The sequence below is a fragment of the Tamandua tetradactyla genome, chromosome 12, assembly GCF_023851605.1.
Source record: "Tamandua tetradactyla isolate mTamTet1 chromosome 12, mTamTet1.pri, whole genome shotgun sequence".
NCBI classification, from domain to species: Eukaryota; Metazoa; Chordata; class Mammalia; order Pilosa; family Myrmecophagidae; genus Tamandua; species Tamandua tetradactyla.
In genome coordinates, this window is record NC_135338.1 from 99,063,401 (window position 1) to 99,082,019 (window position 18,619).

Sequence of the window (18,619 nt, forward strand, 5' to 3'; positions counted from 1 at the left end):
GAAAATGGAAAAAGCATCAAGAGCACAAGATGCTTCAAGATCTTGTGGTATGCAATGGTTTCTTAAACTTTGTACCCAAAGCACAAACAATGAAAAATGGGAATTCCTCAAAATTAAAAATTTTTGTGCTTCAAAACACTTGATCATGAAAGTGAAAAGACAATCCACTCAATGGGAGAAAACATTTGTAAACCCACATAACCAGTAGGGTTTAATATCCAGAATATATTAAGAAATCCTACAATTCAACAATAAAAAGACACATGACCCAATTAAAAAATGAGCAAAAGACATGAACAGACATATTTCCTAAGAGGAAATGACAAATAAGTGCATTAAAAGATGCTCAACATCAGTAGGAGTTAGAGAAATGCAAATCAAAACCACAATGAGGTATCATTTCACACCCACTAGAATGGCCGCTATTAAAAAATACAGAAAACTACAGGTGTTGAAGAGGATGTACAGAAATAGGAACACTCATTCACTGCTTGTGGTATGGTATAGCCACTGGGAAGATAGTTTGGTGGTTCCTGAGGAACCTAAGTATACAAGTACCATATGATCTGGCAATCCTGCTCCTAGGATGTACCCAGAAGAACAGAAAGCAAGGTCTTGAATACATATTTGCACATCGATGTTCACAGCAGCATTATTCACTACCGCAAAAAGACGGAAGTAACCCCAGTGTCCATCAACTGAAGAATAAATAAACAAAATGTGGTATATATACACACAATGGAATATTTCTGAGCCATAAGAAGGAATAAAGTCCTGATGCATGTGAAAACATGGATGCATCTTGAGGACATTATGTTAAGTGAAATAAGCCAGACACAAAAGGACAAATATATGATCTCACTGCTATGAACTAATTTGAATAAGCACATTCAGAGTTAGAATCTAGAATACAGGTTACCAGGTTACTGGTTAGACAATGGGCAGTTGATGCTGAACTTGTACAGAATATTTAATTAAGTTGAAGGTAAAGATGTGGAAATGGATGGCAGTGATGGCAGCACATTATTGTAAATGTAATCAACAGCACTGAGGCTTAGAGGTGAATGTGGTTAAAAGGGGAGACTTTAGGATGTATTTATTACTAGAATAAAAATTAAAAGATAGGCTGACTGGGAACGTTGGATAGCGGGGCCCTCCCGTCACGCTTGGCATTTCGGGCCAGCTGGGCAATTAGGACCGGCACTCTCCCAAGCCGCGGCGGCCAGGGACCCCCACCTCCACACGCGGTTTCCCGGGCCGACTGCCGTGCAGACAGACGAGCGCCACGAGCGCCACCTACTGGGCAGGAAAAGAAAAACAGAGCCCAGAGATTTCACAGAAAAAGCTTTCAACCAGCTCGGTCCCACACCCAGGGAAATCTGATCAAATGCCCAGACACCAGCAGAAAATAATGGATGACGCTCGGAAAATTGAAGATATGGCCCAGTCAAAGGAACAAACCAATAGTTCAAATGAGATACAGGAACTGAGACAACTAATGCTGAATATACGAACAGAAATGGAAAAATTCTTCAAAAACCAAATCAATAAATTGAGGGAGGACATGAAGAAGACATGGGCTGAACAAAAAGAAGAAATAGAAAATCTGAAAAAACAAATCACAGAACTTATGGGAGTGAAGGACAAAGAAGAAAAAATGGAAAAAACAATGGATACCTACAATGGTAGATCTAAAGAGACAGAAGCTACAATTAGTGAACTGGAGGATGGAACATCTGGATTCCAAAAAGAAACAGAAACTATAGGGAAAAGAATGGAAAAACTTGAGCAGGGGATCAGGGAACTGAATGACAATATGAAGCGCACAAATATACGTGTTGTGGGTGTCCCAGAAGGAGAAGAGAAGGGAAAAGGAGGAGAAAAACTAATGAAAGAAATTATCACTGAAAATTTCCCAACTCTTATGAAAGACCTAAAATTACAGATCCAAGAAGTGCAGCGCACCCCAAAGAGAATAGACCCAAATAGGCGTTCTCCAAGACACTTACTAGTTAGAATGTCAGAGGTCAAAGAGAAAGAGAGGATCTTGAAAGCAGCAAGAGAAAAACAATCTGTCACATACAAGGGAAACCCAATAAGGCTATGTGTAGATTTCTCAGCAGAAACCATGGAAGCTAGAAGACAGTGGGATGATATATTTAAATTACTAAAAGAGAAAAACTGCCAACCAAGACTCCTATATCCAGCAAAATTTTCCTTCAAAAATGAAGGAGAAATTAAAACATTTATAGACAAAAAGTCACTGAGAGAATTTGTGACCAAGAGACCAGCTCTGCAAGAAATACTAAAGGGAGCACTAGAGTCAGATACAAAAAGACAGAAGAGAGAGGTATGGAGTAAAGTGTAGAAAGAAGGAAAATCAGATATGATATATATAATACAAAAGCCAAAATGGTAGAGGAAAATATTATCCAAACAGTAATAATACTAAAAGTTAATGGACTGAATTTCCCAATCAAAAGACATAGAATGGCAGAATGGATTACGACCCAGCAATACCACTGCTAGGTATCTACTCAAGGGACTTAAGGGCAAAGACACAGACGGACATTTGCACACCAGTGTTTATAGCAGCATTATCTACAATTGCAAAGAGATGGAAACAGCCAAAATGTTCATCAACAGACGAGTGGCTAAACAAACTGTGGCGTATACCTACGATGGAATATTATGCAGCTTTAAGACAGACTAAACTTATGAAGCATGTAATAACGTGGATGGACCTAGAGAACATTATGCTGAGTGAGTCTAGCCCAAAACTAAAGGACAAATACTGTAAGGTCCCACGGATGTGAACCGACATTTGAGAATCAGCTTGGAATATATCATTGGTAACAGAGACCAGCAGGAGTTAGAAACAGGGTAAGATAATGGGTAATTGGAGCTGAAGGGATACAGACTGTGCAACAGGACTAGATACAAAAACTCAAAAATGGACAGCACAATAATACCTAAGTGTAATGTAACTATGTTGGAACACTGAATGAAGCTGCACCTGAAATATGATTTTTTGTTTGTGTGTTTGTATCTTTTGTTTTTGTTTTTTTTCTTTTTCCTTTTTATATATATATATTATTAGTATTATTATTTTAATTCTCTTCTCTATATTAACATTCTATATTTTTTTCTGCTGTTTTGCTAGTTCTTTTCCTAAATCGATGCAAATGTACTAAGAAATGATGATCATACATCTATGTGATGATACTAAGAATTACTGAGTGCATTTGTAGAATGGAATGATTTCTAAATGTTGTGTTAATTTCTTTTCTTTTTTTTGATTAATAAAAAAATTTTAAAAAAATTTAAAAAAAAAAAAAAAAAAAAAAGATAGGGCAGGCCACGGTGGCTCAGCAGGCAGAGTTCTCGCCTGCCATGCCAGAGACACGGGTTCAATTCCCAGCGCCTACTGATGAAAAAAAAAAAGATAAAACATAGGACTGTACAACACAGTGAAACCTATTGCAGAAAATAAACTATATTTAATCGTTCAAGTATAACAATGTTCTTTCATGAATTCTAACAAGTGTATAATACTAATACAAGGTGTTAATAATAGGGTAGTACATGGGAAAAATACACTATAAATTATGGATGATAGATAATAGTATGATTTTAATAATGTTTCATCAATTGTAACCAAGGTAACTAAAAAAAATAGTACACTTATTTTTAAAATGCTGTCATCAATTGTAACAAATGGTCCATGCCAATGCAAGGTATTGGGGGTGGGGTGGTATATGAAAATTTTATGCATGATTATTTTGTAAATGCACAACTTCTCCAATAATAATAATAATAAAGGGGGGGGTTTATATCTGGAGAGTTTGGACTCTAGGAGACGGCTTAATGAGAATATGTATGATCAAAGAGGGTCATTTTGTTCCCATGCCAGAAAGATCTATTTCAAGTTAAAAAAAGAGATGCTTTACCAGTAAAATTTCTGTCAACGGAGTTCAAATACTCTGCTCCCTCCTTTTATGCTTGTTCCCCTCTTCATTGTCAATATTTCTCATTTTCCTGATCTTTTGCTAATCTGTTATCCTTTTCTCCTGTTATCTCTTACCCTTGATTAATAGTCCTCTAACGTTTTTTAACTTCCTGAATTTAGAATCACCTCATTTAAATGCTTAACTGGTTCAGTATTAGTTGCATTTTCTAAAATTGATTTTTTTAAAGATGCCACATGGATGAATTTTGAAATAACATACTAAGTGAAAGAAGTAAGATACAAAAAGACAAATCCATAGAGACAGAAAGCAGGTGCACGGGTGCAGGGGCTGGGGAAAGGGAAATTGGGGAGTGATGGCAAATAAGAATAGGGTTTCTTTTTTGGGGTGATGAAAATGTTTTGGAATTAGATGGTAGTGATAATGTACAACTTTGTGACGATCCTAAAAAACACTGCAATGTACACTTTTTTTTTTTTTTTTTGCATGGGCATGCACTGGGAATTGAACCCAGGTCTCCAGCATGGCAGGTGAGAACCCTGCCTGCTAAGCCACCATGGTCCTCCCATGCAATGTACACTTTTAAATGGTAAATTTTATAGCATTTACATTATATCACAATTTTTAAAAAATGTTTTTTTTTTTTTAATCTTAGGCTCCAATGTAAAATTGCTTAGTGTATAGCTGTTTGAAAAAACACATAAAGACATTTGTACCACATTTAGATTTGCCTGCAGAAAAGCTCTATATTCAAGGTTTAGGTACAACCTGACTTCAAAATAATAGTCTTTTATAAACACAATTTCCACTAAAGAAGATGATATGTCCCATTATGTGTCAAGGTAAAGGGTGGTTTAATCAATGGAAAGTGCATTTGTGCAGTTAACAGACTATGGTCCTGGGCGGGCCACAGTGGCTCAGCAGGCAGAGTTCTCGCCTGCAATGCCGGAGACCCGGGTTCAATTCTTGGTGCCTGCCCATGCAAAAAGAAAAAAAAAAGAGCCTGTGGTCCTGCTGTTCAGGTTCCAGATGCTTAATACTTCATAAAGAGTTAACTTAATTCAAAGAGTACCAAGTTAAAAAATACAAAAGGCCTACATTTTCAATGTTGGGATTTTAGAAATGGCATTGTATACAGTTTACTATTTTTCAGAAATTCTTCAGGAAGAAGTTACTCAAGTGAAAGCATGACTCTTCTCACCTTTGGCATGCTGCATCTCCTACCCAATCAAGGAGCCAGAGGGGGAAGAGAAAGCTGTGTTAAATATTTAAGAAAGAAGACCCAAACAAAGGGACATTCTATTGTACTGGGAGATGTATAAATTAAACAGTATGGCGAAATTTATCTTCAAAATATTTGTATGTTTCACCCAGCAATTCCACTTCTAGGAATTTACCATGAAGCAATGATTGTGCAGAGGCACTGAGATATATGTAACAAGGATGCTCATCATAAAAGGTATTCAAGTATGCCATGCCAGAGACCTGAGTTTGATTCCCAGTGCCCACTCATATGCAAGGGAAAAAAAAAAAGTGTTCAAGTAGAAAAACTGGATCAGAATTGCCAACAATAAGAAATCGGACAAATAAACAAATGGTCTATCCATATTGTATAATAGTATATTCTTTGAAAATTATATGAAGATATATTTATTGATTTGTAAAGATAGTAACAATTTCTTTTGCATGAAAAAGTTTTAAAATAGTGTGACCAATCTCCCAACATATATAAAATGTGTTTATATATGTACTTACATGCATATGTCAATATCTGCATCTTTAGCTCTATATATTAAATAAAGGCTAAAAGAATATAAACCAAAAAGTTAACAGTAACTATTTATGGAGGGCATCAGAGAAGTGATTTTGCTTTTTAATGATTTGTATTTCCTAATGTTTTTACCTGAATCTGTACTTTTACAGTCAAAAGAAAAACGATAATACTCAAAAGAGGTTGATGAAATTGAATACACATTTTCACACTAGCATCTTGGGACCTGACCTAATTGGGATTATAAAAGTTCATTTAGCTCTATCACAGGAAACACTGTTCCCTGGATTGGGGATGTGTATCAAAAATCTGCTCTGCATGGAGACAAAATACAATGGTAATTGTGCTTGTTTTGGTCTGATCTCTCTACCCAACCTGAGCAGCTTTCATGCTATAAACGAGGCAGCTTTCATTTAATAACTTGCACTTACTTCTCTATGGGGACCGACTTTCTCAGTGTGTTAGCATGTTCACAAGCATAATACCTCTGCATCCACATATCAGTTCTAAACCAGGAAAAGATGTGCTAATAGTGGTAAGAGTGCTATGAGTGATCTAAATAGTGAGAACCAGTAGCTACCCATTTCAGAAATTCCATGTCAGTAATTTCCACGTGATGATTAAAGGGTGGGCTCCAGAGGCACTTATTAGAGTGTGATCTTACATAAGTAACCTAACTCATCAGTTTCCTCATCTGCAAAATGGGAACATTTGGGTTGTTCTGGGGTTAAAAGGAAGTAATATTTGTAAAGCACTTAGGATAGCAACCTCTGGCACATGATAAGACTTAATAAATATCAGTTATTGTTAATACTATTAATAACATTATGCTAGTAACAATCCCATACTTCTTCACACCAAAAACTTACAATTCCTGTCTTCCACTGATCTGTTCTCCTGATAAAATCTGAAATAAACAGGCTTAATATAACCTTTTAATTTATTTTGACTCATCATTTCAAGACTAGAAATAAATCAATGTTGAATAAATGAACATGATAAACTTAATTTAGATGAATACTTAAATATGCTGACTCAGCAAATTCTTAAGAAATATTGACATTTCACGAAGCAGGGTTAATACTAGTATAGTGTGGAAGGTGCCCAATAACATTTCTTGAATGAACTGAATAAACAAATATAATTTTAAAAATTGTCACAACTACCCCATATTAGTGACACCTTCTAATATGAAAAATTTAGAATTGCCATAGGCCAAACACCCCTAAAAAGAAGAATGGAAAGATCAAAGGTGATGGTGGAGTATACAAAGAAAATAAGATTTATGAATATGAATGCTGAGTCATAAATATTTAAGCCCTCTAGCCTCATATATTCTGGAGCAACTAGAAGGAAAAATCTGAGAGGATCGTATGGTAGCCCATGACAAACTCTGGGATCTGTCCTATAACTACTTGTTGAAGAGTGCTTTGAAAACTATTGTTTTTTTATTTCTTTGCTTTGTATATACGTTATAATATACAATTAAAAGAGTTAAAAAAATGATCAAAAAAATTTTGAAAAAGTAAAAATTCCTGTTAAAAATAGTATATTGATATCTAAAAAATGCATTGACTAAAGCATTTTAAGTATCTGATATTATCCTGAAAAATTTGATTTTGATGGTAACTGTATGTGGTGAAATGTTTGCTTGAAGTAATGACTTACGCATGAAGGATTTAAAGGATGTGTTTTTATTAAAAGGAAAATGAAAGTAGTTTTGTCCTAAGATAAAATGTAAGACAAAGCCTGAATAAATATAGTAAGCTGCCAAAGTTTTGTGGAAAAGTATAATCAAAGTCAAGAAAGATTTAATGAGCCTGTTTACAAAATTTTTGAAAACTTTAATATCAAATAATATTCTGATGCAAGACTAAAATTTAGTTTCCTCTGTGTTAAAGTGACAAAGTTTTCTTAGACTGTTAGTCTGTTTTAGTGAAAAGTTCTAAAAGTTTTTTATAAACAATCAGTTGTAAAAAGCAGAGTCTGTGTTTCATCAGAATAACTTCTTGTATTTTGTTGACATTATCATGTCCTTGGCTGTGTAAGAAAAACGAATTATCTAATTGTTTCAAACATTGTTTCAAACATTGTTTCAAACCTCATAACTTTTCTCAAAGTCAAACTCTAAAGGATATGTTTTTATTAATAAATGAAGTGCTAAAAAAAAAAAAAGGATAAACTGTCACAACTAAGTCACCATCTTACCACTATAACATTCTGTTATTTTATGGCAATCTAATTCCTCCCCTCTGGAGTAGTATACCTGAAATTTTAGATGCATTTTAAGAAGTATACTTTTTCAAAAGACACAAAGGTGATGTGACAGAACTAAGACCAAACCACTATATCCAATTGTGTATTACCAGAAATACGACTAAGGACATCATGTTTGAAGTGACATGAAAAGCTCAGGGAAATGCTCCCCTCTATACTCACCCCCTCGCTCTTCCCACAACATCTTTTTTCTCTAGCCAATGCTGTCCTTGTTTATAGAGGCCTCGGTCATCAACTGCATTGTTATCTCCTTTGGTCAAAAACTTGATATGTCCATTTTGCCTTCAAAGAGTAAGGGAAACCCAAGTCATCAAATACCCTCATGCCATTTCAAAGTAGAAAATTTGTTTGCTGACCAAAATTTCACATAGCACTGTGGTATTTTACCACCATTTTTAATATCAAAGTAATTTTTTTTAAGCTAAAAGGGTGTCCAGAGCTGTGTTGATTACAATAACAAAAAACTGAAAATAAACTACTAATAGTTAAGGAGTTTAAAGACTATGCAGGCATTAAGAATAATGGTGTAGAATTTTAAATGACATTGAAAGGTATTCATATAAAATGTATTAAGTGAAGAAAAGATTAGAAAATAGTGTGTACAGCATAATCACATTTTTATATAAAAAATGTATATAAACTACAATATTTTTATACAGACAACAAAGGAACATGATAAACCACCCCATAAGAGGTAACCAGCAAACGCAAACTATGAGAAACTAAAGAATGACCCAGTTTCGTCAACCAACAAATTGCAAGGAAAAAAAAAAAACTGGCAAAGGAACCTATAAATTTAATTAAAAAACACTTTATAGCCATACCAATCAATTACAACTGAGGACTTTACTCAGATCTGAATTTAAACTGTTAAAAAAACAAACAACCGACAATGGGAATTTAAAAGATTGGGAATGTAATGATACTATGGAATAATTGTTCTTTTTAAAAAAAATGTAACCATATTAATTGTAGTTATGCTTTTATAAACTCAGTGATTATGTTTTGTAGGCATCTATAGAAATATTAACATTTATTTACAACTATCTAGAATTTGATTCAAAATAATACAGGAAAGAGTACAGGGGTGGAATGTGGATGAGGACAGAACTGAACACAGACTAAATAACTTGGGGCACTAGGTGACAGGCTGATGGGAGTCCATTATACTATGCCTACTTTTGTAAATGTTAGAAATTCTCCAAATTGGGAAGAAAAAAAAAGGTATTAAGACTAAAGTATGACATGGTTATCTATGGCTTTCTTTTGCTTACCTGTACGTTCTAAATTTTTTTCCCCAACAAACATCCATTGCCTTTATATTGGGGAAAAAAGTGAGTATGAAAAAATATCTAAACCCTTCAGAAATTCCTGCGTTTATATTCACAGCATCGTGCTGGACAAGAAAAAAAGCATTAGCTCAATTCTTTGAAAACAAAGAACATTTTACAGTTGATGAAGACTGGCTTAAAACTTAATTCAATTCCGTTGGTCTCCAGGGTCTTGGAGCAACTAGAAAAAAAAAATGAAAAATCATGGAACTATAACCCATACCAACTATAAAATCTGTTCTATAACTACTTGTTAAAATGTACTTGGAAAAATAAATAATAGGGGGAACAAATGTTAAAATAGATTTAGTTTGAAACGCTAGTGATCAATGAAAGGGATCAGTAAGGGGTATGGCCTGTAAAATTTTTTTTTTTCTGTTTGTTATATTTTTCTGTTGTCTTTTTATTTCTTTTTCTGAATTGATGCTAATGTTCTGGGAAATGATCATGATGATGAATATGCAACTATGTGATGATATTGTGAATTGCTGAGTGTATGTGTTGGGAATGTTTGTTTCTTGTAATTTTTTTTAATTAATAAAAAATTTTTAAAAATGTACTTGGACAGTTATTGCTTTTTGTATTTATGTTATATTTCACAATTAAAAAAAAAAACAATTCAAGTGAGTCTGAATCAACCGCTACACCAGAAAGAAGAAAATTAGCTTCAGATTCTATAGACTAATAATATTCACTTAGATTACAAATCAGAAACTGACTCACAGATGCTAAATCTGCAGGTGAAACTAAATTAGGAGGTGTTGCAAACACCAAAGACAGTTACGTGAAAACTGTCATACTAAAAATGAGATGCCAGTTAGAAAAAAATGCAAATATATACAGAGAAAAACAATCTGTAGTTAACAACTCAAAGTAAGTGAAAGAATATCTGAAAAATCTTGGAGGGTAAAAGAGGGCAAGTGACAAGAGGGGCGAGGTGCAAGAATCAAAGTTAGGAGCAGCAGGAAGGGTCGTTCAACCATAAAAATAACACCAACCCCAAAGATTAAAATAAAACAAAAACAAAATCAGGTATGAAGAGGAAAAAAATGAGTGACAAGAAACTCTCAGGACAGAAAGGGATGTTTACAGGAGGTCTGGGTTATTCCCAAAGACTTGATTTGCCAATAAAATAATTATATAAACACACCCAATTATGCCTCTCTGGGATATAATCAGGAGAGCCCAAAACATCCTTTTGAAAAAGCATGTCTCCATCTACTTATCACGGTGGAACAAATACTCTCTGGTGGCAACCAGCTCTTATTTAACCTACTATTAAAGACCTACTTCACCCTTCAAAGGCCTAAAATACTTATTCAAGACATAGTTACATGACACTTTTCCTTTGCTAGCACTGGCATCAAACATTTTAAAAATAATCTCTCTCTCTAAGGAGCACAAAGTTATTTAAAATCTAATTTATCCACCACAATATTGTGATGTATGGCTAACATGAGAAGCTATCCAAGAAATTAAGTCAACTGAAAATATTTAAAAGCAATCCTATTTGTTAAATTAAAAAAGAACAGACCACGATTTCTTAGCTCTTTCCTACCTCGTCTATTTCGGAAGAAAATGAAAATAAGAGAATGGGTAAGAAGAGAGGAGGATTCAAAAGAGATTTTCCACTGGATGCCACAGTAAATATAATCTTGTCTATATTATCTCATAGCTATGATGTAGGAATGAGGAAGAATAATTCTCCTTTGTAATTAAAAAATAGAGTAATGGTATGTTCCAGGAAGGCAAACCTAGTGCATGAAACCTTTAGTCTCAGTTCAAACCCTAGGCATTCTTAAGAGTAAACAAGAGTGATGTTGGTTGAAGTGTAGAGAGCCGCTTTCCGGGTTTGGCCTAGTGGACACGCTGCAGCCTGCTCTAGAGTTCCCCCCGCCCATCGAGTGAGCTAAGATGGCGCTCACATCCTGCTTTTGCAAATGACGCACACGCCCACCAACCCTATCTTCCAATCACCTCTGTATACGTGGCACTAACCTATTGGGTTTGGGCACAGTATATAAGAGGTTACCCGGACGGGGTGGGCGGAGACGACCCGCAGGGAGCCGTGCCTGACGGCCGCATAGAGGTTGCTCCCCCGCGGGATATTCAGTCCCGCGCGGAACCTGTAACAGAGAATGCAAGCTTAACTCCAGTAAAGGTCTGTGCTTACAACTGCTGCGTGTCTTGGATCTGTGTTTCTCACCAGCGCGGATTTGTCTGCGTCTCTCTGTCTCTCCTCATTGTCTCACCCGCCGGCCGGGGACCAGAGGCTGAGCGAGAAGTCGCGGACAAGTGGTGGCCCGTACGGGGAACCCTTCTGCTGCCTTTCCCCGAGCTGGTGAGGACGCGCATCCTGAGTTCGCGGCGGACTTTCCACGCCTGATCACCGTGGGAAGGTAAGTGCTTCCTATTACGTGAGAGTTAAGGGCTGTGGGCGTTCAGGTAGCCCCAGTGACTCGGAAGAGCTCTCCGAGTGATTAAAGACAGTGCCGACTGCAAGCATGGGGCAGTCAGGAAGTTCACCTTTATTACCCCCTTTAAAAACCCTTTTGAAGCAGCGGGGCATCTCAGTTAAGAAGAGTTCCCTCCTGCGGTTCCTTGACGATGTTGTTACCTTTGCCCTTTGGTTCGCCCATTCCGGTAGCCTCAGTCTGCCTTCTTGGTTAAAACTTGGTAATGACATAGAACGGGCGCGCCGGACGGGCCTTTGTATGGACCCGATCCTAGTCCCTATCTGGGAAACCGTCCGTGCTTGCCCTGAGGCGGAGAATGCTGCAGGCCTAAGTCCGTCTTCCGCCCTGCTGCAGGCACGGCACGCGCTCCAAGAAACTCAGTCAGTTTCGTCTGCGGACGGCTCCTGTAAGGGCAAGCCGCCGGAGTCAAACGCCAGTTCAGACAGCTCTGACTCGGAGTCAGATAGTAATGAGACCGAGGGTGCAGACGCGCCTCCGCTGATCGATTGGGGGAGGCCCCCTGTCTCACCCACGCAGCCTTCCGCTCCGCCAGCGCCTGCTGCAGGGGCGCGGCGGCTTCCGGTGAATGGTTTTGGTGATCTCGCCAAAAACCCTCACCACGGGCTCCCTCTGGTGGCCGAATCAGGTAATTACAGTGGCTGCTCTCCAACTTCTAAGCGCTTGTTAAAAGGAATGGGATATGTCCCTGGCAAAGGCTTAGGAGCCTCATTGCAGGGACACACCATGCCCGTACAGACTGCTTCCAATTTTAATAGACTAGGCCTGGGTTTTTCCTAGGGGCCACTGAGGGGAGACTCCCACCCACACCTATAAAACTAAAGTGGAAGACCAGTACCCCGGTGTGGGTGCCTCAGTGGCCCTTACCAAAAGAAAAGCTGTCAGCATTGCATACTCTAGTGTCTATACAGCTAAAAGAGAGCCATATCATTCCCTCCACATCGCCTTGGAACACACCCGTATTTGTCATAAAGAAAAAATCAGGCAGATGGAGATTGTTACATGATTTAAGAACCATCAATAACTGTATGGAGCCTTTAGGACCTGTTCAAATGGGGTTACCCCTCCTCTCAGCTTTGCCAGAACACTGGCCCATTATCATCCTAGATCTTAAGGATTGCTTCTTTTCCATCCCACTTCACCCTGAAGATACTCCAAAATTTGCTTTTACTGTGCCCTCTCTTAACCAAGAGGAGCCCTGTCAACGCTTCGAGTGGACAGTCCTGCCCCAGGGCATGACTAATAGTCCTACCATGTGCCAGCTGTATGTTGCTACAAAGCTAGCCAGCACTCGGCAGCAGTTCCCCCAAGTGAAAATCATCCATTATATGGATGACATTCTCTTAGCCCATAAAGACACAGATCTTCTTAAAACAGCTTTATCACATTTAGTCCTTAGTCTTAGAGAAGCCAACCTGGAAGTGGCCCCTGAAAAAATCCAGATGACAGAGATTACCACCTTCCTGGGGGCAAAAATCATGCCTCAGCATGTTTCCCCCCAAAAAGTGTCTCTCAGAGTAGATGACATACATACCCTTAATGATCTGCAAAAGCTTATGGGAGATATCAATTGGGTTCGTCCGTACTTAAAGATCACCAATGCCAAATTAACACCTTTGTTTGATTTGCTAAAAGGAGATTCAGACCTACACTCGCCCCGGTGTCTCACCCCAGAGGCGAGGCAAGCACTACGTCAGGTAGAACAGGCGCTCAGTAGTGCTGCTTTAAAAAGAATAGACCCCCAAAAGCCATTCGAAGCCTGCTTACTGCCAACAAAACTACAGCCCACGGCAGTGCTATGGCAACAGGGACCATTACTCTGGGTCCACCCTGGAATTTCCCCTAAGAAAAGTTTAGAGCATTTTCCTACAGCAATTGCAGAGTTGGCATTGGAGGCCATCAAGAAGGCCATACAGCATTTTGGCCAACAGCCTAAGTACCTCAGAGTACCTTACTCTTCTCAGCAACTTGAGATACTTACTGGATGTATAGATCAGTGGGCCATCCTCCGATGTACCTTTTCGGGAGAAATTGATAACCAATACCCAAAAGATCCCCTCTTACAATTCGTCACCCGTCACCCAGTAATCTTTCCTAAGGTAACTTCATCTAAGCCACTAGTGGGCGCCCTCACCGTGTACACGGACGGTTCCAGCTCCGGTTCAGGAGCATATTGCGTAGAAGGAGGTTCTCCTAAAACTGTGTTCTTCCAACCACAGAGACCTCAATGGGTAGAATTACAGGTCATTATTACAGTCCTGAAAGAAATTACCGATCCCCTAAATATTATATCTGATTCGATTTATGTCGTAAATTCTGTAAATATTTTAGAGACGGTGGGCATTATAAAATATTCCTCCTCAGTAAGACCATTCTTTATCAAACTTCAAGAGACAATATGTGCCAGACAACATCCTTTCTACATAACTCACATTAGAGCGCACACAGGCCTGCCAGGCCCCATGGCACAGGGAAATCACGTAGTGGATGTGGCCACTCGACAGCCACATATCTTCCCTGCGCTGACACCGTGTCAACAGGCCCAAGAGTTTCATACTAAATTTCATGTCAATGCAAGCACCTTAGTCAGACAGTTTCACATACCGCGTGCAGCTGCCAGAGATATAGTCAGAGCCTGCAATAATTGTGCAGAACAGAAGGTAGTCCCTTCAGTTGGAGTTAACCCTAAAGGTCTCATCCCGGGAGACATTTGGCAAATGGATGTCACCCATCACTCAGAGTATGGTAAAGTTAAATACCTGCATGTGTCAGTGGATACTTGTTCTCAAGTTTTATTTGCCTCTGCCGAATCAGGAGAAAGAGTCCACCAAGTAATTGCACACTGCCTTGCCGCTTGGGCAGCTTGGGGTAAGCCGAAAATATTAAAAACAGATAACGGACCTGCTTACACCAGCAAAGCCTTCCAAAGATTTTGTGCAAATATGGAAGTGCAATTAAAACATGGTATCCCTTACAACCCTCAAGGGCAAGGAATCATTGAAAGAGCACACAGGTCTCTTAAAGACTTGCTCAAAAAACAGAAAGGGGGAATAGGCCACGGCCTGTCCCCGAAGGCTCAACTGTCTGTAGCCTTATTTACATATAATTTTTTAAATGAAAATGCACAAGGAATGACACCTGCCCTACAGCACACCACTCCGAGTCCTCCACATAGAGGTCTAGTCCGTTGGAAGGATGTCCTGTCAGGACAATGGCAAGGCCCTGACCCAGTGCTCAGCTGGGCCAGAGGCTCTGTTTGTGTTTTTCCCTAGGAACCAGGACGTCAACCAGTGTGGGTTCCGGAAAGACTGGTGAGAACCGTGACATCGCCCGAGGAGGCCACGGAGCTGTTGCCTAAAAAACCAACAAGCCTTCAACCTGAACCATCAGATCAGGCCTCCAACTCTGCTGATGACGGCGGCGACTGACGAGATAGCAACGAAAGCGCCGGTCACCCTTCGATTGTTTAGAAGGGGGACCAGTTTTAATAACCCCCGTTGCCTTCGACCTTTCCAAACTGGGCGAGACTGTACAAAGTCTGTGGAACCAAGTCACCTCATGGTTCTCTTGGCCCAATTTGACTACTTGGATTCTCGTGGCAGTGGGACTATTAGTGGGCTTAGTCACTGTTAAATGTTTGTTAGAACGCTTGTTCCAGACACAGCAGCAACTACGTGTTTCTACCATGTTAGCTATGTCTTCCCAGTCAAATGTGGGTGTGCGTCCCTCCTCGATAGATAGCCCGTCTGAATCACCTGGGGCAAAGCTCTTGTCAGCAAGGTTTGTTGCAGGCTCCCTGGCCACTACCCGTGTTTAGCTAGGCACCAGAGGCTGTTAATTTTGCGCGCCTAGCCGCCTCGACGGTGGAGCTGCGGCCGCAGTCCTGGCCAGACTGGGCTTGGCTCTAGCCATTGCACCGAGGCCTCCGCAGCGTTTCCTATGCCCTGGCTGTCGCTCTCATAATCCCCGCTTGACCCAGTTGCGAGGCGAAGCACTGCAGGGAGAGTCACGTGGTTTCCAGTTCACGGACTCTCCGGTCTCTATATGAGGTGAGCATTCTGGTCGGTGCCAGAGGCTCCGTCGTGTGATGACGCGAGCCTAGTCCAGACTCCCCAAAGCACCAAACTATGTTGTGAGCCACTCAGGCCCACGGGAGCACCATCATCAATAGAGACACTGGGTACAAGAATACGGTCTACGGACCATGCCTCTTATAAAAACAAAAAGGGGGAGATGTAGAGAGCCGCTTTCCGGGTTTGGCCTAGTGGACACGCTGCAGCCTGCTCTAGAGTTCCCCCCGCCCATCGAGTGAGCTAAGATGGCGCTCACATCCTGCTTTTGCAAATGACGCACACGCCCACCAACCCTATCTTCCAATCACCTCTGTATACGTGGCACTAACCTATTGGGTTTGGGCACAGTATATAAGAGGTTACCCGGACGGGGTGGGCGGAGACGACCCGCAGGGAGCCGTGCCTGACGGCCGCATAGAGGTTGCTCCCCCGCGGGATATTCAGTCCCGCGCGGAACCTGTAACAGAGAATGCAAGCTTAACTCCAGTAAAGGTCTGTGCTTACAACTGCTGCGTGTCTTGGATCTGTGTTTCTCACCAGCGCGGATTTGTCTGCGTCTCTCTGTCTCTCCTCATTGTCTCACCCGCCGGCCGGGGACCAGAGGCTGAGCGAGAAGTCGCGGACATTGAAGTTTAGCAAACCATGGCAATTAGCACTATCTAACTAAAGCTTTCATAAGAGCAGCCTCCAGAATAGCCTTTTGACTTCATTTGATCTCTGTTGGCCACTGATGTCTTATTTTGCTACACTTCTGAAATGCAGAGGGGACAGCCTCTCTAGAACATCAAGTAGTTCCTTACCCATATCCCATGTTATCGACAGGCCCTCCCAATGTGAAAAAGGTAAAATGGGCATAGCCAAAAAACCCCTAAAAAGTGGGAGAAAGATCAAAGCTGAATTACTATACTGATATTTCTTTCAGTCTCCAGTGCCTTAGAACAGCTAGAAGCAAAAACCTAAAATTATGGAACTGTAATGTAACCCATACCAAAATCTGAAATGTTTTACAACTAATTGTTGTGATGCACTTTGAAATTTATTGCTTTTTTGTATGTTATTTATCACAAAAAAAGGAAGAGTATAACAGAGAAGAGAGGATTTAACAAATGAATATGACTGCTAAATCATTATATTGATATTTCTTTTGGTTTCCAGTGTCTTAGAGCAGCTAGAAGAAAAAAAGAAAAATCATGGAATTGCAACCCATAGCAAACTTTAAAATCTGTTCTTCAACTACTTGTTAAGGTGTACATGGAAATTTATTGCTTTTCTGTACATATGTCATAGTTCACCATAAGAAAAAATTAAACAACAACAATAACAACAATGGTTTGAGGAGACAGACATGAAGGTACAGAGTTTTTAACCGCCTGGTAAGGGTATATAAAGATCTGTCCTAAAATGTTTCCATTTATTGTTACCATCATTTGATGAAGAACACCCAAAGAATGGTCCTTTAAAGAGACCAGGTTTAGCTTGATGATAAACTTCATCATCAGTGTTTCTGTCTGACACATACTGTTATCTGGGAAATATTCTCCCAGTCTAACTCTTCTGGCCTCTCCTCGCTGATAAAGGTTCAGCAAAGAAGGCTCCTGTGCCCTGCACTTGTTCCCACTATCTTTGGAAATCTTATAGAAAATCACTTTCTTCATTAAGGAGTTGGGACAATTGAGAGTTTTCATATGGGTAGAAAAAGATCTCAACTCAGAAAATCTTCCCAGATGTGAAAATGACAACAAAAAAGGGGCAGAATATATTTGTGACCTCAGCAGAGGGGAAGGATTTCATTAAAACAAAGATCAATAACCTTCTTATATCAAAACTTAAAACACTACTGAGTAATAAAAATAAAAAAGCAAAAACAAAGTGAAAACTCTAACTGGAATTAAGTTTTTGCATCCTACAGAACAGAATTTTATAAATCAGAAAGAAAAACATAAATGGACAAATAAAGGGGGATGAATAGGTAACTCACAAAAGACAAAACGAACGGTGGAAGGAAATACAAATTAAAACAGTTAAGTTAGGATTTATTCCCCATTAGTATGCCAAAGCCTAGAGTCGGGCAGTGCACAGTGGGGGTGAGGATCACAGGGCAAACACTTCCCCTGCCAGTGGGAGGAAGGGCTGTGAGACCCTGGTAGGCACACTCACAGGTCAGGAGGCAAAACTGGAAACCTCAAAGTCTATGGAAAAGGACAAACAAATTCCGGTGTATTCATACAATGATAATTATAATTACAGCTATTATGTAGCAGATCTTGAAAATAACTGACACTATATCATATTTTTTTACATATACAAAATACACTGTAAATATAAAACTGGAATTTAAGGACATGGACTGGATATACACACTAAATTCATGAGAGTGAGCAGAATCCTCTGGGGGGGTGTTCTAGTTTGCTAGTTGCCAGAATGCAATATGCCACAAACGGAATGGCTTTTGAAAAGGAGAATTTATTTAATAAGTTGGTAGTTTACAGCTCTAAGGCAGAGAAAATGTCCCCATTAAAGCAAGTCTACAGAAATGTCCAATCTAAGGCATCCAGGGAAAGATACCTTGGTTCAAGAAGGCCAATGAAGTTCAGGGTTTCTTTCTCAAGTGGAAGAGCACATGGTGAACGCAGTCAGAGTTTCTCTCTCATCTGGAAAGGCACATGGTGAACACGGTCAGGGTTCCTCTCTCATCTGGGAGGGCACATGGCGAGCATGGCATCAT

General features: G+C 39.6%; 1 protein-coding gene and 1 long non-coding RNA gene across 3 annotated transcripts in view; one reads left to right on the forward strand and one right to left on the reverse strand.

The window, feature by feature from the left end:
- Window positions 1–18,619, reverse strand: part of SEC11A (SEC11 homolog A, signal peptidase complex subunit) — a 95,100-nt gene that overhangs the window by 8,219 nt on the left and 68,262 nt on the right. Inside the window, exon 4 of one of the 2 annotated variants that reach the window (XM_077124294.1) lies at window positions 8,179–8,298. The exons of the other annotated variant lie outside the window; for it this stretch is intronic. Within the exon in view, the coding sequence (XP_076980409.1) occupies window positions 8,179–8,298 (120 nt within the window). The remainder of the gene's footprint in view (window positions 1–8,178; window positions 8,299–18,619) is intronic. 2 annotated transcript variants of the gene reach the window in all.
- On the forward strand, window positions 942–5,313 carry LOC143652580 (uncharacterized). Its single transcript, XR_013160771.1, has 2 exons — window positions 942–1,060; window positions 5,122–5,313. It is a non-coding gene; the product is annotated as an uncharacterized LOC143652580 (long non-coding RNA).